Source organism: Patagioenas fasciata, chromosome 2 (genome assembly GCF_037038585.1).
Source record: "Patagioenas fasciata isolate bPatFas1 chromosome 2, bPatFas1.hap1, whole genome shotgun sequence".
NCBI lineage: Eukaryota > Metazoa > Chordata > Aves > Columbiformes > Columbidae > Patagioenas > Patagioenas fasciata.
In genome coordinates, this window is record NC_092521.1 from 90,439,961 (window position 1) to 90,463,423 (window position 23,463).

At 43.7% G+C, this 23,463-nt stretch overlaps 1 protein-coding gene across 5 annotated transcripts in view; it reads right to left on the reverse strand.

Annotated features, from left to right (window-relative positions):
* SLC22A23 (solute carrier family 22 member 23) overlaps positions 1 to 23,463 on the reverse strand; it is a 117,754-nt gene that overhangs the window by 4,404 nt on the left and 89,887 nt on the right. For 3 of the 5 annotated variants that reach the window (XR_010650888.2, XM_065830966.2, XM_065830965.2), the window contains exons 6-10: positions 19,725 to 19,814; positions 14,016 to 14,118; positions 10,808 to 11,040; positions 7,833 to 7,865; positions 5,904 to 6,027 (exon numbers count right to left, since the gene is read on the reverse strand). Coding sequence is in view for 4 of the 5 variants with exons in the window: in XM_065830966.2 (XP_065687038.1) it covers positions 5,904 to 6,027; positions 7,833 to 7,865; positions 10,808 to 11,040; positions 14,016 to 14,118; positions 19,725 to 19,814 (583 nt within the window). In the remaining variant the exon portion in view is untranslated. Of the gene's footprint in view, positions 1 to 6; positions 2,374 to 5,903; positions 6,028 to 7,832; positions 7,866 to 10,807; positions 11,041 to 14,015; positions 14,119 to 19,724; positions 19,815 to 23,463 lie in introns of those variants that run through there. The other 2 variants (XM_071804534.1, XM_065830967.2) reach the window with 2 other exon arrangements.

Sequence of the window (23,463 nt, forward strand, 5' to 3'; positions counted from 1 at the left end):
AAACACAGCAGAGGTGAGACCCGGGCCCCACAGCCCGCTCCGGCCAGCACAGCCCCATCGGCACTGGTCTGGGGAGCCCACAGCCATGATAGGCCCTCAGACCACAACTCCCACCCCGTCTGGCATGTACCTGTGCATCTGAAATCTCTAAGGCAAACCTGGTTTGCTTACAGCTTTTGTGCTGCACTGTTAATGCAGCAGAGAGTTGCTTTGCTGTTGTAGATCATTGCTGACTGTTTGCCTCAGTCAGTGTGGGCAAATGACTCTACTCACTGAAGTATCTTTTCACACCTATATGAATGCCTCCACATAAGGAGAAGAAGTATTCCCATATGCAGTGAAGGAAAACCAGATTTTGCTTAACATGTGAGCCTTCTTCAGCTTACACAAGACACCAAGAAGCAGTAGGTGCAGAAGTTAATTTTGTTGCCCTTTCAGCACTTAAAAGGGGCCTATAAGAAAGATGGGGACAGACTTTTTAGCAGGGCCTGTTGCAATAGGGCAAGGGGTAATGGTTTTAAACTAAAGGAGGGGAGATTCAGGGTAGACATGAGGAAGAGGTTTTTTACACTGAGGGTAGTGAAACACTGGCCCAGGTTGCCCAGAGAGGTGATAGATGCCCCATCCCTGGAGACATCCCAGGCCAGGCTGGACGGGGCTCTGAGCAACCTGATCTGGCTGAAGATGTCCCTGCTCATGGCAGGGGTTGGACTAGATGACCTTTGAAGGTCCCTTCCAACCAATACTATTTTATGATTCTATCTGGCATCAATCAGCAGTGGAGGCAGGAGAAGCAGAAGATAAGCACTTTACAGGCCATTGCCTCAATCTGTTATAGTAAACACCAAGTGCTGAAACATTATCCCCACAAAAACTTGTGGTGGAACCTCTCAACACACTAATGTTGTAATAACATGCATTTTTTTCAGGAAAGGAAAGAAAAAAGCTAAAATCACTAGTGGTCAGAATAGGATGACAAGAGCTTGGGATTAATTTCTGAGATCTTCTCTTAACTCACAGTACAAGTTGAGATAGGTCCCTCACTTCATTCTCTCTTACTCTTCTTGAGTATTCTTGCACCACAGAAAGGGGTCATGACAAGATTAACATTGGTCAAATGCTTAAATTGTAAATAAATAACTGTATAAAATTTTCTTTATGGCACAAATGCTAATTTATTAAGTACAATGTGCTTGTATATTTAGATCATACATGCACACACATGAAAAAAAATGAAAACACATTAAAGCTTTTAAAAAAAAAAAAGCAAGTGTGAAAATAACCTCATCTCCCCTCAGCCACAAGCATAAATGTCGCTTATGCAAGCCAAATTCAGGGCTCTTTCCTGATCTTTGGCTATGCAAGCAACCCCTCCTGCCACAGCATCACCCTCAATTCGTCACCCCCATTTTAGCAACATCTCTGAGAATGGCAGTTTGCCCTTGGTTTTCCAAAGGCCCTGCTGCCTGCAGAGGGAGATCTCGCCATGAGCATAATTGCTGGCACCCTGATCCCCACTACCCCACCAAGCTTGCCTGGCTATCATGATTCCTCCTGGCTATCATGATTCCTCCATCTCCTCTGGGAGATGCTGTCTATTCCCAAACCCTCTGGTGACCAGATGGGCTCAGGAGCCTTTTTTCCAGGCCCAGCAGCAGAAATGCAATTATTAACAATAACTGGACGTTACAGAAGACAACTACAGAAGGCAAATGAACCGCTTTACATTAAATACTTGGAAAAAAAAAAAAACAATCAACTGTTGGGCATACTAGAAATTACAGCACTATAAACCCTCAAATGGCAAATTAACTCAGCCAACCACCATGTTAAAGCCAATCTTCAGCAAATCCTTTACAAAATCCACTGCTGCTTAACTGACAGCTAAAGGGCAGCAAGCACAGGTTTAAAAAAATGTTCTTGGGACACTGACTGGATCAAAAATTCATGTATGTACACTTTAATCCTCAAGATTGGCAGAGCATCTTTCACAGACAACAGTGATTTCCCCAAATACTACAAAAAGCCCTTATTAAAAACTTGCCAGCTTTCCGATGGCAATTTAGGAACCCAGCTGAATGCAGCCATTGTGCAACTGGCCTCCCTGCAACTTCGTTAATACACTCACATAAGTAATCGACACAACCAGCCCCAAATACATGGCAAATCACTCTCCAAGCTGGCTCCGGAGCAACAAAAGCCCGTCTCAATTTACATCCGTGTTTGCTACAGCTGAATTGTGTCTCAACCCCCTAGAAGGACCTGAGGTGAGTTTTAAAAGCCGATGTAGAAGGGTATCAAGCAAGCTGAAAGGAAACAGCAAAAGGCAACAACAAAGACGGCTCTGTCATTACGGGTCAAGCAGCTTCAGTTCTGAGGGAAAAAGAAAAGTTTTTCCATATGACGTCAGTAATTAGAGCAAGCGTTACTTTATCCAGCATCATCAAAACCTGGCAGAAGGTGAGTTAAAAATACATTTTGGTGTGCAACCTGGAAGATATTTTTTTTTTAAATGTTTGACTATATTGCAAATATGACAATGGAAAAAACAAACAAAACAAAACCAACAACAACAAACAGAAAACTGGAAATACTCTCAGGAATTTTTTGTTGTTCATTTGCATATCAGGAAAACAAGCACAAGGCAAGAGAGACAGCACTATCATAATTCACACTGTTTTTCACAGGTGCCATGGGGCAGCAGATGGAAACAAAAAACACCTGGGGTGTTTTGGGACACAGCTCCTCAGTATGAGATTTCTCATGGCAGGGGGCTGGTGTCTGTATTTCAAACAGGCTCTGAGGTGCAGAGCAGGGCTGAGGGAGGGAGCGCCAGGGCTGCTGGCACCCACAGCGAGCCCCTGCTCCTCACCTCTGCCCGACAGCAGCTGCTGTGGGGGGTTTTCCCACAGCATGGCCCCACGGGTGACCAGAACCACTTCCCTGACCCCTGCTCGCCCAGTGGCAGCGAGGTCGGGTGGTTTATGTGAGGCTTAAGGTCCTGTCACTGGTGAATTGCAAAGGGACCTTGGCCCAAAATTTTGTTCTCAGAAAGGGCCTCCCTGATCACAAGGGAGATTTTCCTCTCTCACTGCCACAGTATTTTTTCAGACAACAGCAAAATATCCTCACTGATATCCTTTGCTTGAACCAGGTTAAACCTAAGAAGGGGGATGTGCCTTTCTGCTGCTCAGAGGAAGAGAGATATGCTAATCCTATCTTCTGGTGGCCATTTATCCAGTCTTAAGCAAACAGGTCGACATGTGGTATGGCTCAGATACAGAAGAACCAGAGAACTGCTCAGGTTGGAGGAAACTTTGGGAGAGCACCTACTCCAGCCTCCTGCACAAACCAGAGCCAACATTTAATTTAGACCAAGTTTTTTAGGGCTTAGTCCAGTGAGGTCAGCCACTTCTTGAAGTCAGTCCCTGGAAACCTTCATGTTTTTCCCTGCCTTTCCCTATACATAAGCAATCCTGTTGTGAGCCCAGTCCTAGGCCAGACCTTGAGTAACACACCAGGATGCCCTTGGCCTCATGGGTGAAGGCACCACCTTTGAAAAAACAGGCCTGGTTCAGGTCCCAGTAAATAGCACTGCACCCCACTGGAACTGAGCTTGAGATGGGTTAAGCTCCTAATTCAGCCATTGCTGCCTGCTCTTTATTTCTTCATCTGGGTGGGGGAAAAAGCAGGACACAGAGAAGAATAAAATCAAGATTGCTTTTCCACTTGTTAGTAACCGAGCATGCAGAAGACAGGGAGAGGACACACCACACTTTCCTCAGCCTATCCTTGTTGAGTAGCTGTGCAACCCACAGTGGTGTTCCCGTCAAGGTTAGTAGAGATGGCTTATCTGCAGAGCTCTGAACTGAAGCCCCCAGTGCAAGGAATAGAACTATCTGGTGAAGCCCTCCTGCCTAGTGCCAGGAGACAGGGCTTTAGTTCAAGGGTACAAAGGACCATGTGACAGGGAAGGACCTTTGTGTCTCGGGAACCAGCCACACCTCTTGGTGATGAAGGTGACTGTTTTCCTTCTATGTTGTTGTAACCACTGATCTCAACAACACAGCAGTAGAGCTGGACAGGCGCCATCGGTTGGTCATCACATCACTGCTACCTTGATAATGGCAGTGCTGTTCTATGTGCTCAGGGATGGGAGATTACAGATAAAGGATTTGATCAGGGAAACCCCAGAGATGGCCTCAGCTCTTTCTCTGCCTCCCTTTTCCTGAAGTTCCTCGAGATTCAACCAAAAGTGTATTAAGATGGCCTGAAACACTAAAGGACCCCTGAGACGGTATTTTGGAGAACAAGTTATGAGGGAGCAGCCCACCAAAATGCAAGACACAAGGCAGCTTAACCACACCTCTGCCTACAACAGGTTTATGTACAGTCCTGAGCTCCACCTACTAATCACAGCCTTGAGTGGGTCTTTTCAAGAGCTTCAAGGTAGGGGTTGCAAAGCACTGCAGAATGTCATCATCCCTATTAATAAGCAGGGAGCCTGAGGCATATCCAGCTATTGTCACTCGCCTGGTGTCACCCAGCACAGTCAGGGGAAACAGAATTTTGGCTCCCTGACAGGATTTTGTCCCCTGCACACCTAACCCTACTTGGCAGATTTTTCTTCTGGTTGATGTGGCCAATTCCTTATCTATATGTCTTTCAAACAGAGATGAGGAGAAAACTAAGGAGCCATAAAACCACCAAATTGACTGACACGCACATAAGTAAATAGCTGTTAAGTGTTTCAGGCTGCTGTATAATCTCCTCACCACTCACACTGTCTTTCCCTGTGGAAATAATGTTATCTGTAAAATACATTCACAAAGTCATATGGCTTAGAAGAAAAGGCCTTAGATCAAGGAGACTCTGGCTACTCAAACTGGTAGTTGCTATAATACTTTTGCAAAGTTACTGAAAAGGCATGTAATTTTTAGTAAAAAAGAAAAAAAATATATCCTCTCCACTCTCTCTCCCTTTCACCCATATGACCTACATTCCTGGGAAATTCCCTGGAGTCAGGGCAGACTCCTGAATTGCTGTGGCACTGCTGTAAGCATAATCCAGAACACACAAGCACAACCTTTGTGCTGTGAAAGATAACAGCAAATACATAAAATGGTATAAAACCCTGACAATACAAAGACATTTTATGGGAAGCTCCCCAGCAAACATCATCTGCCTGATTTCTACTATTGCCCAGGATCAAAGTGCTGCTCTTTAGAAAAACTTTGAGCCTCTGTTAAGGCAGATATGGGTGCAAAGAGAAAGATGACTCTATCTGCAATACAGGCAGACCCCTCACATTGGTGTCGTAGGAGAGGCAGGGTTGCAGACTCTCAGGGCACCTATATACACCAAAAGCATTTAACACTACATGTTGCAGCGCCTCCTTTCCAAAGCACCCCTAAAGTTCACCCAATTAATACCTGCCCTATAGAGGCAGGAATTGCCTGCATGTATGCCCTCCTCTGCACACTCGTGGAATTTCTCTTTTCATATGAAGCTGGAGACTCACATGGTCACTGCTGGTACAAATCCAGCAGAGTAAGCGAAGCAATAACACAGTTCAACCCCACAATCTGGTTCAGCTAAGCAGTTAAGACCATACCACGCTGCAAACAAATGCATTTCATATGATGCCTGCCCTGCTGATGAGCAGCACGATGGGACACAAGGTGGAGCCATTGGAAACAAAGCCTCTCTACCACAGAGACGCATTTACTGAGACAGACTGACTGCAAGGACGTTAAATTTAAGAGTGCCCCAAAAATTGCTGTGAGGTCTCAATTTGTGGGGGATTTCCCATCCTGCACAATGTGTTGTTACACAGCCAGTTATCAACCAAATAAGAAGAATTTATTCCCCATCTTTTGAAGCAGGGGGCTCCAATGTCTCACCTGATTACTGTGGGCGTGATTTCAGCACAGAAGAACACGCTGAGGCTTCCAACGGCATGCGAAGAAAACATACCCACGATGGAAAACGCAGTAGAGAATTTGTCTTTGACGCTGTCACTCATACCTGTCAAGACAAGTTGTTCATAAGAAGTGCAAATAAGGCCAGACTTCCAATGAAGAAAACAAGAAAACACGTTTATGTAACTCAATTCTCCCTAGAAAAGAATGAGTCACTTTTGTAATGCTAATTTTAAACTGGTATTTATAAAACCCATTCCTCAAGCACGTGAGACACAAACATATGTGAAAAAAACAATGTCATGCCAAAAATGACAGTGATCTCTGAATTATTTATGCCCAGCCATGGGTAAAACCCATGAAAAAACATATTTGGGCAGTCTTTTAGGCACCAGCCACTTCCCTCCCACATATGACAGGCAAGCGGAGGCAGGCAGTGTTCATCAAGTTGCCAAACGTGATACAACTTGGTGGCTTTGGCATTGGAGAGGCTCACAGGACAAGAGGCGAAAGAAAGAAAAGTTCTCCCATCTCTGTGCTAAGTCCCTGCATGTGACCAGTCTGCAGCCTCTGTCGTAACCCCCAGCTTGACAGCCTTTGCCTGATAACTCTGGGCGAGAAAAGCTGATGACGGGGGGACGGTGAAGCACTCCCCTAGGTCACCATGACCAGCAAGGCTGTTTATCACTTCACAGCTGGATGGCAGCAAGGTTTCAGAGAGTGAAGAGTATCTATCAAGCACGGGGATAAACCCCTGTAAATCTAAACAAAGCTAAAGGAAATTGTCTCCTGGCCACAACGATGAAATATCCCTTGCTTGATCCCTGCTCACCACCTTTTGCAGGCAAGGGCAGGGTATCTGATCCGGGGTTGCACAAGCTCACGTGGTCCTTCCAGGCCAGTGAGAAGGTCGTTGTGTTCGCAGAGACTATTGTGCCATATGAAGGGAACACATTGTGCCTGATGGGAGTGCTGGGGAAATGATGGGAGCTTTGCAGTGAACCTCCCCCACCTTCCTGCAGCTAAGTCCCAAGATCTGTCTGGAGAATGTGCTGCTCATCAGCATACAGTCCAAGCAGGTGGATTCTCTGAATTGGATACAATGAAAAGTGACACCTGCTTTTGTTCTTGCTGAATATATCTGCTGTCAGGAGAGCAAAAGGTATTCATGGGCTTTTAGGTTACAACTACCACAAATGTTCTACAGCCAGTTCAGGGCTAAGCCTTTTCCACAATGCAACCCAAGTCCGAAGGAGAGAGCAAATGTTGCCAGCACGTAGGGGTGGGAGCACAGCACCTTGCAAACTAAGAATGTCTGGGGCTCCCTGGCAACTCTTGCATAGGTGGTGAGGCTGCACCACTGACCTCACAGGAAGTTGTGACTGCTCAGCAGAACCAGCCTTGGAAAAGCTAGGCAAGGACAGGTCTGTTATATCAAACACATAACTTTTTTCCCTTGTAGCCTGTCACTGCATTGCTATTACAGTACTTCAGGCTGGGATAAGGTGCCCGGGGAAGTATTTTCTAAGGTGCCTAACTATCCTCATCAGGAGAGACTTTAGCATCTCAGACCTTTATGGAAAAGACCGAAGTGGCAACGTTGCTTCTGAGAATGAGACTTTCAGAGAAAGTGCTGGCCTATATCTAAAAATAAACCTTAGGGGACCTCTGTACCCTCTCCTGACAGGCAAAGGCAAGTCAGACTATAAGGAGGGGATGCTACACTGAGACACACTGCAACTAAACAAACAGGCCTGACTATGAGCCGGCTCCCCAGGCATTGCATAGAAGGGTGCTTTCTTCCCGCTGCGGTGGCAGTTCTGCTCTGGGGGCTTTGGCCCCAGCCTTTTGCATGCACCCACTCCCAGAGGAGTGTTTTGGGCTTGAGGCAGACCCATCTGTAAACCATACCTGAGTCTGGAAGTTGACTGTATTTTCCAATCACTGGATCCAAGATCACAGAAGTTACAGTGAGATAAAAATAAGAGAGAAAGGGAGAGAAAATAAAAACACACTGTTGTTACATATGCAATTTATCCAAAGGAAAAAAAAAAAAAAAAGGTATCTCCCACATACCCTGCAGCCCCCTATATACTTCTCCTTTCCCATGTCATGACTGCCACATCTTCCCATGGCCACCAGATAGGACCTGTGTTTCCAGGTCCCTTCCAGCTGGAGGACAGCATTCTAATGAGACAACGAAAAAGCATTTTTAAGAGCCCCAGAACTACCACTGGGATTAACACAAAGGCCTCTTTGTTGTTAATGAAGGGGGAGAAAAGAAGCTGCCCTCCTGCTGCAGTCCCAAGGGAATGGCCAAGGGAGCTTTAGTTCGAGAGCAAAACTCTGGGCATCAGCAACCTTGCACAGGTGGAAATCCTCTTCCTCACAAAAACCCTGAGCTGGTGGTCCACATGTCACACTACCCACCAGCTGCCATGTATCCTAACTGCAAAGGGCTGCATGGCAGTACTGGGCAGCAAGGAGAAGGGCAGTGGCAGGAGCTGGGTGCAGTTCTGCTGGTGCTCTCCCACCAGGCTCCTGCAACATTCCCAGTGACACCCTGGTGTCCAGAGGAAGGGCCAAACACAGTGAGCCTCAAAGTTTGCTGCGGGTTTGCTGCTGATGGAGAATACCCCTCTCCCTTTCCTTCTCAACTTCTAACTATATTTGCTAATTGCACCTAAATTATGCTGAACTAAAACACGCAGGAGGCTGTAACAGATTTCATAATCAGCAGGGTCACTGTTTCTCTCCAAACACTGTCTAGCTCTTCTGAGGAAGAACAGGGGGATGGTCTAGAGTGGGGGGAGATTGTGGGAGATTTAAGGGACTTTATTAAGGCTGTTGTGTGGATGGGTTTCTGTTAGATAGAGATTTATTTCTGAACTAAACAAAGCAACGCCAAGGCCGGCGCGAAGGCTGAAAAACAACACCTGTTATGAGAGTGAGGTAATTCTATAATAACAAGACCTGAACATGGACAATATCCGATCAGCCAATGCGTGTTTGGAACGTGGACGCATGATCAAGAAATAACTGCGTATATAAGGAGGCTTGTCTCTGTAATAAATGGCTTCACTTGAATTCATTTTGGATTGTGTGGAGTCCATGATTTTTCACCCTTGCAGGAGATGAGCCGCTCCAAAGTTCAAGGCTGCCTTTCCCTCCTCCTCTTACAAATAATGGATCGAGGGCTGAGCGGAGAAGAGTTATCGGTACACAGCACTGAGAGAAGTCTAGGTGCTAATGTAGCAGAAAGCATCTAGAGCCCAAGGCTCCTCTTAGTTTCAGAAACTTTGCTCACAAACTCACCTAAACTCATTATGGAAAAGGTGGTAATGATTCCTACAGGGTGTTCCTCCCCACCTCTCTCATCTTGTTTTTCTTGTTGAAAAACTGCAACCAGATATTTGTGGCTCTGGAGCAGACTAATGGCTCTGATGTACTTTATCTCCACTAAGCAATTGCATGTTTATTACCTCCGCAGCTTTAACAAACACCTGACCTCCTTAAAAAAAACCCACAACTTTGATTAATCTAGTGTAGAGACACTCTGATGGACACCACCACAAGAACATGCAGTTTTGGCAGGTCCCACACACATAGGATGCATCTACATGTGAATGGTCACAGTCTGTCAGTGGGCTGGGGATGAGATGGGGCCAGGGGGCTCCTGCCATTCTCAGCGAGGATAGCTGGACATGGCAAATGTGTGCTCCAAGGAAATGCAAACATCTGTGCCAAGCTGGGAGCAAACACACAGGATTCTGGAGTTTCCTCCATGTCATGAAAGAGGGTCCTTGTTTCCCTTCTACACACCCACAAATAGTGTGTTCAATGAAGGTTAACTTAGTAAACGCTTTCAGGAAACACGGTTTCTAAATATGGACAAGTCTTGCTGGCTTGGTGCTGCCTTCAGCATGTGGGAATGTGAAATTTTTCCATCCTCAATGCAAAAAACTCTTCTCATTAAAACCCTTAATTATTTCTAAACTTAGAAATGAAAAAACAGCAACAACAAGCGTCCTGGTGTTTCTCTCATATCCAGTTTGTCCAAAACATCTCAACCCTCTTCCCATTTCCTTGGGGTGAGGTTTCATGGGACAGGGTCTAATGATTGGCAACTGTGAGTGGCAAAGCACATCCCACCTTCCCTTTGCTTCAACCCATCTCTGATCCATCAAATTCCTCAAGTATAAAAAGGGCATACTTCTGTAGCAGTTTTAATAACTGAAGCAGCTCAAAAGGCCCAGAGAAAAGTCACCCTCTGCAAAGGAGAAGGTGGGACACTTTTGGTTTTGTCAGGACCAACCCATTTGAAAAGCTGTGTCACCTCACAAAATCACGTGTATACATTCACATGGGCTATACATACCCATCATGTCAAAAGTAGGATTTCTCAGCTGCATATTTCCATGCTACCTGTATATTACTTGTATGTAGCAAGATGCTCAGAGCAGGCGGGACCCACATCTACTGCTTTAACTTCTGTTTGGTTTAAAGGCCATTTGAGAAGCAGACTCAAGTGCGAAAGTTTTCCCTTCCCAGTCCCTACCCAGTTCTTTCCCCAGAGGCTATTCCACTGAAATAAAATTTAAAGCATTTTTTTTCATTTGGTTGTTTTTTTTCCAAGTGCCAGCCCTAGAAGCAGCACCAATGCTCAACAAGATTCACTAGAGCGACTCATCCAGAAGAGCGCCTTTTGTTAATGAACCTAAGACAACAATTGTTTGGGGAATCCTTCAAGACAAACCAGCTTCTTAAACTAAGCAGGTGTTTGGCATGTCAAATCTGAGAAAGGCAAAGGAAATACTACTATTTTCTGGTCCCTTATTTGCATGTCAGACTCCTGTGATCCTGAAAAGCTCTTTTCTCCAACTTACAGTTGAGAAGGCCCAGCTGCAGAAGCGACGCCAGAGCTGTGAGGATCATGAAAAGTAGGAGTCCTCCTCTCCTCCCCAGGAACCCAACCACGGGGCACATGGCCAGGCAGGATGCCAGGGCAATCCCAGCCATGGTGTAGTAGTCCGCATAGAAGTTGTGCGTAATTGCCATCTTCGCTTCGTGCCCCATCATGCTTTTCGCAAAACAGTGGTGTATGCCATACCCCGTCAGCCTAGGGGAAACATGAGAGGGCAAGAGGAGATCACAGCTGAGAAGGCAGCCATACACTGCAACGTAATTCAATGTCGGAACACATTAACGCCAGAAGAATTTCTTCTCCTGCAGGAATACAACACCTGGTGCAAAAGACTCAACCTGGACTTGTAGGTGCTACTGTAAAAACAAGCAATGATCAAAAGAAACAAGACAAAAACCCCTGTTCAACCAGACATTTGCAAATTACTGGCTTCACTTGCTGCTCAATATTGGGGTACAGGTGACATTTTAAGGTGTGTGACTGATTTTCCCAAAGTATTTCAGAACTCTCCTATCTCGAGAAGTACATCTCTCTGTTCCCAGTGGATCTGCTGATGGTCACAGAAACAATGCTGCTGCGAAGATGCAGCTTCTGTGCTCGGACAGCAAAACACTGTGCAATGCACATGTGGCTTCCAAGAAGACCCACCTGCCCATGGCATTTGGTCATACTAAAGTTTGCATCTCACTTCCCAAGTTAGCCTGTTCCAACTGAAAACCCCGTAAAAATAAGTATTTGAAATCACACGTGCTGTGATGATTATTACAATTATGAAACAATAAGCCCTGTAATTCAATCTACACATATATATCACCCTTTATAGCAATTGTCTCTGCTTCTTTTAAAAGAACTTTCTTCATGATACCAGTGATCAATATCTTGCCACTCCATTGCATTCATTCAATGGGAAAAGGGAAAGCAGGCATCTGGAGGTACAGAAGTCCGATGAGAAGCCCCAGCATCACCCGTGACATAGTGCAAAACTGTGGCAGAGCTGCTACGGGAGGTCACTGCTCCCAGCTGCCCCAAATCACAGCACAAGCACCCCTGCCAGCAAAGGCCTCCTGCCTCTGGCATTTAGATCAGACAAACCTCATGTCACAGATTAATTGTGCCTGACAGCAGCAGGCGTGGATCCAGGTCTCCAAAAAATGAATGGCAGGTACATTACACTGATACACCTCTATCCTCCTGAACACCAGGAATTTGAAGCACTGTCAGTGTAAACTGGATATTAATGTAAACATAGAAACAGTTGGGGGAATATGCAATTGCTGAGTGCATGACAGCCCGGGGAATTTCTCTTTCAATCTTAAGAATCAATGCTATAGTTCAAAATACACCCTCAATACAAAACACCTTCCCCTCTAAAAAACCCAGCACAAATACTTTCTGTTATACAAAAATGTCATTTGCTTTGGATATCTAGATTATAATAGGCGCCTCCCATAAGTGAAATATTAGTCAGCAAGACAATATTTAATAAGAGGGCAAAGTTAAACAGTGTGTACCTTCTCTCTTTCTCTTTTGTGCGTGCAAACACACTTGCTGAAGCTGTTATTTAGGCCATGACCTATAAACTAAATTAATGTATCATCTGCACTTTGCTTTCTAGCCTGCTTTTCCAAGAATTACTCTATCATCTTAACTTGCCGAGCAGCTCAGAACAGTTGCTTTTAAAACTAAATACATTTATCTCCATTGATGTCTCATAAATCCCTGCAAAAGGCTCCTTCTCTATGTTCCATGCTACAAAAATTTAGCATAGCCTTGTCTAACAAGAATAATAGATTTAACATTCTATAGTTGTTTTTCCATCCCTTAAAAACAAACATGAAAGCCATTATATTTCCCCAAACACACATCTGCTTCACGTACTACTTGGGTGCCAAAAAGCCTCCACGAGCTATTGCCAGAAGTCACTCTTCGGGCTACCAAGTTCTGGCTCAGGGAATTTCTAAATATGTGTAATTAAAAAGGGTGAGAAACAAGGGGGGAATGCCCCACATAAACATTTTTTACAAATACAGTTAACACTGGTTATTAAAGCTACCAGCTCAGCCTAAGAGGAAAATGTTTTTTCAAAACAGAGGGAGTTACCAACTGGTAGGTGGGAGAGAAACAAGTATCATAAACCCAGAGTTGGTTCTGCCACTGGTAATGCTGGAGACTGACCCTTGGAGTCCATGTGCCTCTGGATACCTACCCACCCAGCACAGGGGTTGTCCTCTCTGCATTATGGGCTGATCCATGAGCCTGTTAACAGGACTAAAGGTTGCAGAGTAGGGCCCTGAAGTGGTGAAGAAAAAGCCACAAGAGAGCTGAGTAATTCTAAACAGAGCAGAAGGTGGGGGATTTCCAGTCTTCTCCCCACCTCCAATTTGAAAAAAATCATGAAAAGAACTCCAATGGGCATTTTATAAGACCAAAAAATTAGAAAATCCACTGCCCTCCTAGGAGATTGGTTTGGTTAGAGGCTAAGTTTGCAGCCCACCTATTTCCTCTTTATAAGGTGCACAGTTCTGAACAGAAGGTCTCAAAGCCTGGAACCTGCAGAACCCTCAGGCAGGTGGTTCATTTTGCCCATGTACACATGTCCAAGTCGAAGCCTTAGGATGTAGGCATCACATTGTTCTGTGCAAGCCTGCACATTCTCCCTGCGTGCCCCATACATGATTTGGGAGAGCTGAAGCACTTTGCAACCTGCTTTTGAAGACCTATAAAGGACAGCTGTTATACAGGGGAGCAAGATTGTATTCACTGGCAAGAAACATCTGCGAACAGCTATAGCAGTCGTAAACAACTTGAACTTGCACTCCTGTGGCATTAATGATTTCAAAAAAGCCACCCAGGGTGCCAGCAGCAGATGTCTGCATGCGTGAGCATATAACAGCACGTGGCCATGTGAGACCACTGCTGATAGCAATGTGCTTGCAGCACGGTGCCTGAGAAGACATACGGTTCTGCTGTAGGAAACAGCCAATGAGTTCTTCCACGTTTGCCATAAAAAATAATTCCCTGCAACAGACTGTGCTTTTTCCAGGATCTTTTATCCGAGACACTAGTAAGGGTTCCACACTAAGAAACAGAAGAGCTCCTCTACCATCTCCTATTACTGCTTCCAGGTGACCAGCCACACCATTATTCAAATAGAAAGAGGTCAGACTTACGAGTTCACACACAATACTACGATGTTTTTCCACAGGTTCCTGGTTCCCACCACTTTAACAATGCAGACTTTCTTCGGTCTCCTGGCGATCTCCTTCTCCAACTCTGAAACAAACCAAAGGAAAATCATTATTTCACGGGGGAGGACACAGAGGAGAAGCGTAGCTTATGAACTACAGATATTCTGAGGGATGTTCTGGAGAGCACAGCACTGCCAGTTTCACTAACAGCAGCTATAAAAATGCTAAATAAACTGCCTAAAGTCCACTTCAGGTTCCTCCTTTTCTTTCAAGCTTTCCTTAACCTATTTGGGGCTGAAGAAATCTCCAAGAACTCATTCACACCCCAAACCTCCCAGTTTAAAATATGTATGTAGAATGAGGGTAATACAAAGCTTGATCCCAGCAAGTGTGACATAAAATTTCCTGAACAACTTCATGATTCTTCTAATTTTTAAACCCCCACAGGCAGGACTATGCATTTACAGGATTGCTTTCAAAGAGGGTCCCTTAGCTCTGTCACAAGAGCTGTTGCAGTTCTGCAATGCACACCTTAAAAGTTATGGAAAAGACTGGAGCTCAATGCCATTTTGCATGGGAATCTCTCGAGGTTTGTTCAAATCCAGGTTTCAGAAAGAAGTGTCTAGGATACTGCGTCAGGTCATTCCCTCACCTCCCTTCAAATATTTAAAATTGTTCTGATGGATTTCCTAAACAGAAGACATTTCCTTGAAGAAAAACCCTTGGGCATCATTATCTGCGATGTCTTTGTGTTTCAGAACTAAAGCCTCACCATGTCCTTAAAGTGCTGGGCAGCTGCAAGCAAACTTTTCTTTAAAATGCTATAGTAATACACAAGCCTCACAAATATTGCATCTGATATTCTTAAATGAATGGGACAAAAATGAAGGGCACTGCTCTACTTTCCAAATATCACTAGGTTAGAGCATGAACACCTACCTAGGCATGCCAAAAACCCCACTGTTTCCAAGCTACTGGATCGGTGAGACAGCTGCAAGGGCATAATGTAAGGTAAAAACTGAAGAAGCTGTAGCTATAAAGAAGCAACACAGGAACTATGCCCTCCAGAAGCACAGACTTGCAGTGTTCTTTAGGGCAAAAGCTCATCTTGCTGCTTTCTAGACCGGCTGCATTGAAAGGCAGCAGCGTGGCCTTGTTCTGGACTGTGTGTGCGTTCCTGTTGTGCATACACAATTAGCCCGGGTGTCCTCAGTCGTCCGCACTGGCCTGCCCTGACCTTTGCTGTGCTCCTCTGAATAGCCATCTCTCTAAGAGAGGCAACACAGGGAAAAATAAAAGCAAGCTGTGGTGAAAAAACACAGAGATAAATCATCCAAATCTACAAATAAAATGAGAGACGCGTTTGTCTACTGTGATTTGAAAACTGTATCACAAAAATAATAAACCAAAGAAACATTATTTTTATGCAAATAGATGAGTGGTTCACTGCTCACAGGTCACTTCTTGTCTCTCTAGAGTAACTACAGGGAACGCTTCTGAGAAAAGCAGCAAATAGTATTTTACATTAATGATTGTACTTACGCAGAATATTGCCGTATTACTTTCCTTACCACCTGATAATATCAATTGCTCCACAGAATCTACACAGCATGAAGCTCACAAAAGCATAAAAACAGAGGTGGAGCAAAAGAGGAAATCAGTCAAATTAATATTTGTACCACAGGAGCACTCAGCAGGCTCAGCAAAAAGATGGTACCTAATTTCAAAGAACAAGGTCAAAATTATTTTTGTAGCGATTCTGGAAAGGAGTAAGTGGGAATAAAATAATTCAGAACAACTGAAGCAGCTAGATAAAACATAGTTTTAAAGCCTGTAATTGAGCCCAAGCTAAACCTTCTACATCAAAAAAGTCAAAGCAAGCACTAGAAACAGCGCAAGGTTTTGATGAGCTGTTGATGACTGTTCACTATTTCAGCTGAAGGACAACAATGAAAATCACCACCCAAGCAGCACACATTGCACAGATTATAGGTGGACATACGGGTTCACTCTCAGACTAAGAATGACCAGATCTGGCCTGTCAAAGTGAAACATCTCTTCCTCTGTCAGCAGAAGACAGTCTCTGATGCCGTGTTCTTCATATTTTTCTAATTTTGTGGGTTTTTTTTGTTTCTCAAAGTCATTTTCACTGGATTTTATTGTCAATATGTGTTTTATTGAGCCACAACTTAATAAAATTAAGAAAAGCAACACTTGATTACAGTTCTTTTTGGAGCCAAACAATATTTTGCCCTCCGCTCCTGCTTTGTTCATACCTTATGGGTTGTTATAATCCCTGTGCTCTTTATTTATTGTAATACATCCGTCTCATGTGCATTCACGCCCCCTTTTCAGCCTTTCTTATGAATCAGCCCTTCCCAACTAACTCTTGTTTTTTCCACTGAAATGGTGTTCTAGCCTCATGTCATGGATAGCCCATGGCTTATGTGAACTGATGAACACCTCCTCTGCTTCAAGTGCAGCGAGGATCACACACAAGGAGGTTTTCACCCCTTTTCTACCCTGCCTCATGCAGCAGTCTCCCTTCAGTAGACCCTTGCTTCTGCTCTGGTGGGGGTTATACTCCATTGACACATAACAGCATTATACAAAAATGTCTCCAAAGAGATTGCAGATGTAGCTGCATTAGAAGGATTAAAGAAAAAAAGAAAGAAAAAAGAAACAAAAAGGAAAGGAAAAAATGAAACAAAAAAAACAAAATTAAAAGAAAGACAGACAAAAAAAGAAAGTAAAATAATCTGGCCTCAAACCTTACAGTAAAGAATGCAAACAGCACCTGTCTTTTTACTGAAAGCCTTCTGGCTCTACTAGCTATTTACTCCTCCATCCCTCTACCATGTGTTAAAACTCCAAGTCACCTGCTTTGGATGAATGACTCTCCCCAAGTCTCCAGCATCATCTATTGTTCTGATAACTTTCTCCATCCTTTAGTTCTATAAAGTCAGCTGTTCACAAACAAAACACTACCACAAAATCAATAATTTACAATAATCAAAATATCATTCAGATAGCAACAAATTAGCTATGTAACTTGCAAAAAAGTCATCAGCTACAGAACTGGCTCTCATTTACATGGCTTTCTGTCTTTGGAGGTAGCCTGTTTGCACAAAAGGACCTGCTCTGACTGACTGTGACAGACATCAGGAGAATGATCGCTCTTAGGCTGTCTGGACTTCATAGGTCAACATTAAGATCTTAAAAGGGAAGTCAAGCCAATGCCTAAATAAACCCCATGGAAGCAAACTCCTGCTCTCTCAGGTACTGGAATAACACCAGGAAAACTCCCACTACCCCCAACTTAATCTTTAATTTTGCACTGAAGTCATCAGTCCCGAAGGAATTTGCATGAAACGTTTCAGTTCTGACTGATTTACCCGAAGTGCGAGTGTGGAAAATAAAAATATTTTCACCCATTTACTCAGAGGCCCATTATGAGTTTTCCCATACTCTATAGCCCACACACACTCTAGGCTTCCTATTCAGGGACTCAGTAGGAAAACTGTCAACAAGCTAACTCTTCATATCTCAGTGGAAATTAAAACTATTCATTGGGAGACTTTAAAAGTCTCATGGGGAGGGGAACCATACCAGCTTCCAGCTCCCAACTCCCAGCGCTGCTGAATTCTCGTGGGATCCTCTGCATTTCAGAAGCATGGCTTTCAAAATCAGAAAGTATTTGTAAAACTTTCAAATGAAGCCACCTATCTCTGCATCACTTGGCAAAGACAAAATAGACAAAGGTCAAATCAAGCTACCAAAAAAAGACGTCTAAAATGACAAGAGTCCTGTGGTGATAGACTTCTGCTAGATTTTTCTGGCTGCTAAATGATACTGTCAGTAGCTCTTTGAAAACGAAAAGAGCTATGGAAGCCCAGTACAGAGGCTCAAATCAATCCCCAGAACATGACAGGTCTGCAGCAGGAGGTAGATTGGTCCAAAATGCAGAGCTGAAGCAACCTACTCCCAGCCTCACCAGGTTACTAGTATACAGGGTTATTTCTGCTTTCCAGGATTTTTGTCTCCATGAACTCCCTTTGTGCTCTTATTTATTTATTTAGTTTAAATAATGGAGGACTATCAGCCTCATATATTGTATTTTTGGAGACTGTAATAGTAAAGAATTATTGAAGGCTATCAAGTCACATACAGAAATTATAGGGTGGGTAAGAAGTTGACTGATGGGAAGACAGCAGCAAGGGGTAGAAAAATGGAAATCACAAGTGGATGGCAGGAGGTTAGTGGTGGGATGACTTGTCTTATTCTCAGAAAATGAAATCTAGTTGAATAACCTCACTAGGGAGGTTGGCATAAGCCTCAGGAATGTGCCAATGAAGTTTGCTGGTGACAAAATGAGACACTGCCAGCAGTACAGCATAGAAATGGCTATCAGAAGGAACTGGGTAAGCCTGAGACTGTGTGTGGCAAAAGCAAGTAAAAAATGCAAAAGACAAGGTAAGACACTCAGGGACTAGTGGGAAATGCTTCTGCTAGAAGATAATACTGTATTTGACTTGGTTATATACTACTTGATCACGAGTCACTATAAGGCACCAGACTGTTGTGTCCATGAGGTACTTCCAATTCAGACAATGGTGCTCTTCTGCAGTTCTGGTCATCAATATTCGAAAAAACTAAAGCCTTGGCAAGCCTATTTATAAAAGGAGAGGAGATAGAAGAGAACTTCAGCTCATCAAACGAATGGGGCTGCTGTCTGCTCACATGGCATGGAAAGAGAAAAAAAGAGATGTAAGATAAAGATGGCCACAGATGGGAACAAATGGGAAGAGAAAAAAAGACTAGGAACCTGGACAGCTATAGTGTATTTGAATTGAATGCTAAAATGCACCCTAGTACAAGAGCAATTTGGAGGCTGGAATGGCCTTCCAACAAAAGTACGGCACATAAATACTAACAGCATGTTAAAAGTAACCTCATTTCATGAGAGCAACTGTATAACTCGATAACTCTAATAGCAAAGGACTGATTGCAATAATTTGTTTCAGTCCTGTATTTCTAATTACATTCAAAAAAAGACAGGAAAAGCCAGACACAAGGTTGTTGCAATATTCAATTGCTCATATGCGTTATGATACAGCTCCTAATTAGGTGATCACACACTAGCTTGCCCCCCCCCAAATGCTCACTGCAGTCAGCAAATGGGCAGCTATTAATGATATCTCTGCCTTTCCCAGTCAGATTGTGCCCCTCAGCCTTATTATGCAAACCTCCCAGTGAGTACAAAACCATAGGTTTCCTCAGAGACATTCCTACGGTGCTGTCAGAATATTAATGTACTTCATAAATACAATGAAATAATCCCCACCACCTTCTTGTAAGGACAAAGATTATTCCTGTTTTGCAGGCAGAGAGATAAAATACAGAGGAATTGTGTCCAGAATGAGAAAAATCACACAGTGATACCCCTTGTAGGTGCCAACATAAATGTTCCAGCTTTCTGCAAATCAAGCCCCATGCTGGAGACAGACACTGATGAAATAGTGATTAGTGACAGCATTGAAAGAGCCTGATTCCAGGGAAATTTCCATCAGCATACAAGGACATCCCTGGCAGACACAGGAAAGGAATACAACTCTTCAGGAGGCATTCAGCTTAATTTCCCCAAGACTATCCTCTTTCCTTCTGCAACCCTCTACCTCATTCACTACACACCTTCCAAATTCTGCAACAAATGAGGAACAGACAACAGCTTCATTCCCACAGCATCGTCCATCCTATGCACTGATTCGTCCATCCTATGCCCTGTGGAAAAAATAGGTCGTAATCACGTTATTAAAGGCTGTATCATCACGCCTTCATGCCAGGAGGCCAAGCAAGGGTTGCCCAGGCAACCTGACTTCTTGCATTTCCCAGAGCGTGACTTGTTAGTGTTTACATTCCTCTAACATTACCAACATTTCAAAAAAAGAAAAACAAAACAAAAAAACCCCAATCAAAAGCCTAAACCCAACCAAACTAAACAAAAAAACTCACACAAACAAATGAAAAACCCCCCAAAACAAAGAATACCTCAAACATCACCACGTGGAGCCATGTCTGGGCCATCAGGAGGTTTCAGATACCTACACATGCATTGCTGCTATCTACTGCCAGAGCTATGGAGGAAACCTAAGCAGGCAGAGCAGGTGATTTGGGCAGTGTGGAGGAGAGAAGCACACGTTTTAGGAATAGATTTCACAAGAGAAGAGTGTTGAGACTGAATCCTTAGGCTTGATAGCTTGTTCTGGAGGGAGGGTGAAGCGAATGGTCACAACCCCTTTGGTCTCCATGTTTCAGCTCTCCTGTCTTCTTCCTGTACAGCCACTAATTGCCTCCAGCCCTTTGCCTCTCCCTCTCTAAGTCTGTTTTTATCCTTTGCTCCCACAACTCTTTTCACCCTTTTATTTCCTCTCCTCTCTGTCCACTGGTCCCCTCTTATTGCTCTCTGCCTCCCCTTGGTTCCCAAGGTCTCTCCTAAGCCCTCTCCTCCATATTCAGACTCATCCATCCTCTGCCCCAGGTTCCCATGGGCCAGGGGAGTGCTGGCAGTGCCAGGGCTCACTGCCAGCCCTGTGCATGCAGTTCTTACCCGGTAAAGCCACCTCCTCTGGGAGGAAAGGTAGCACTGTGGACAAAGAGCCAGTGTGCCATCTGGGTACAAAGCCACTGCACAGGCTGGAGTATGGCCAGCGAGAGTCTGCATAGGACTCAGCTGGAAAGAATCGTTCAAGCTTAAATGTAACATGACAATCCCTCCTAGTGTGTGGTGGGTTTTTTGTGTTTGTTTGTTTTTTTAAAAAGTATATTTTATTGCATGTTTGGCTTTTCCCAGTGGCATTAAAAGGTATGTCCTCTGTAGAGCACTCCTTTTTTTATCCTTGCCAAGGATACAGTCAGGGCATGCATGAGCTCTCCTCTGCCATTCCTGTAGCTCTAGCCAGAAGAAGAAGACTTGCACTGATCAGTTTTTATTCTCGTTACTCACTGTTTATCATGTACTGCATGTCCCGAAGGAGTTGCACCAACTCCATCAGTTCCTGCTCCTGGACAACACAGGACCACCAAGAGAAACCCAGCCCCTCCTGGAAGCTGATTTAATAAGAGGGCAACAGAAATCACTGTCTGGTTTTGTGTGAGATGGAAATCTCTGTGGGTGACACACAGTCCTTTGTAAGACTTAAAGGCTGCCTTCAAGTAGCACCTTGAACTGTTTTAATTAAATTTCTCACATTTACCTGATTGGCCTCTGGGACTTCATGGGATATTTACATTTTGCACCATTAAAAATCCAAGAAATGGGATCTAGTAAAGTAGTACATCTGGCAGGTTTGTACATAGTGGCATGACATGGAGTTACCTGTATTATGTGGCCATGAAAATTGCTTGCTTTTTCTAGCTAATACACCTGGCTCTTCATCCACTATAAAATTTAAAACAGGAACATAATTGTAGGTGTGATTGTCTAAGGATATTAAGAAAGCTTTGTAGGGAGAGTTAATCTCTTCTATTAGGGAAAGAAACTGACTTTCAGACATAAAGGTTTTTCACCCTTACCTCTGCTGTTTACTTAATGAAAAAACAAAAAGCACGCAAGTACATAGATCCAAGCCTCAGGCTTAGTTAAAAAAAAAAAAAAAATAGAGAAACAAAACAGGCAACTAGCTTATGTATAAAAGAAAAGTCATGGCAGAAGCAAGAAAGGTAATTTTTTTTTTTCATTAAAAGGAAAGCTCCTGAAAACTACAGCTTTCCTAACTGCAATCCACGCACATACACACACAGTATTTATCACCAGTGTATCCCTTCTTTCTCTTTACACGTCAAAGTCTTTGCATCCGTTTAGATGCTTGATCTTTGCTGGCCACTTTTGTAATTGCATCAATATTATTTCTCTAAGCTTAGAAAAGAACCTTGGAAAGGAACAGCTACAACCTACCTGTTCACAGGAGCACTCCAATTTTCATCAAGAGGTGAGCAAAAAAGGAATTTTGTTACTCAGCCTGGTCAATCATGTATTTTTCCTGCTAAGGAACATTTGAAATGTTTCCTACCACAGGGGAAGAGAAGAACCACACAAAGGTGGGTTTCCATGGAAGCATCAAGTCTGACACTCAGGTGACTGCTGATATGGCTTCTGAAGTGGTGCATTTCCCAGCCCAATCAAACACACCATCAGGGCTGGGTGCTGGTGCAGCAGAGATCAGCTTGCAGCAGTCTCTCTGTTCCAGTCAAACAGACCCTGAACCCCACGTGGATTAAAAACATGCATCCTGCCAAAATAATGAAAGCCATCCGATATACAGCTCACCTTTAAAAGGTGTAAGGACAGTTGGTGCTTTGGGATTTCCTATTCCCCTAAACACTCTTTCCTCCTGTTCTTTAACCAAATCTCCGTGTTCCTTTAGCATTTATTTCACTCAGGTGAAAAAAAAAAATGTCCTGTGGCTGCAATGAAACTTATGTTTATTTCTTATTCAACAGGGGAGCAAGGAAGAGATGGGGAAGTTTCTGAAGAAACTGGCAGTGAAAAACCTATGCAAAACTAATATTATCTAAATATTTCATTTGCTCACCATTAAACCTGACATTTTTGGATAATGTTTTGAAATGTTTGTTAAGAAAATTCACCAAACCTCTTTTACAAATGGTGTTTCAATATGCAGTTCAATAAAAATCATTCCCTTGTTGGAAAAATGAATTTAAACTTTTATTTCTAAAAAATGGCAGTGTGTTGAGACAACTGGTGAAATTTTGAGACTCAGAATACTAGGGATGATTTAACCAGGTCTACTTAGCACACCTAGATTTCTTAAGCATTAAAGAAGAAAATATGACCGCATAAACCCAAAAATCCTTATGAAGGCAAATTATCCTTTCTAAAAATCGCAAGGTATACTGATTACTCAAAAATAAAGCCACTTAAAGGTGCTGAGGAAGCAGATCTCCTTGTGTTTTGCAACTGGCATAATTACTAAGTTATATCCCTGGGACAGGCTACTGAAGATAAGGGCAATGTTAATTTACACCACTCTGAACTCCTATTAACATCACTTGTTTCACTTTAATTTGATTTCCATGCAAGCACACTCCCATGCTGTCTTGCTGGCTGAGCATTGCCCATCAGCTACCCACGATGATTTTCTTCGGACGTGGGTTGTTACCATGGCTGCCAGACCTTTCAGCTGCAGCTGGACCACAGCTGTTCTCTTTAGAGACATCTCCCAGAAGAACACTGGCAAACTGCTCCCACCCTATGGATTAAGTCAAAAAGATGCAGTTAAGTTTTGCTTCTTTTTCTTCCACCCAGCACACGGTCCAGCTCCCTGTGGAGCAAACAGGCCTTACAGGTGGTTAGTGGCACTTTCCACTATGGGCAGCATAGCCAAATGCACCAGTAAAATCCTTCAGCAGG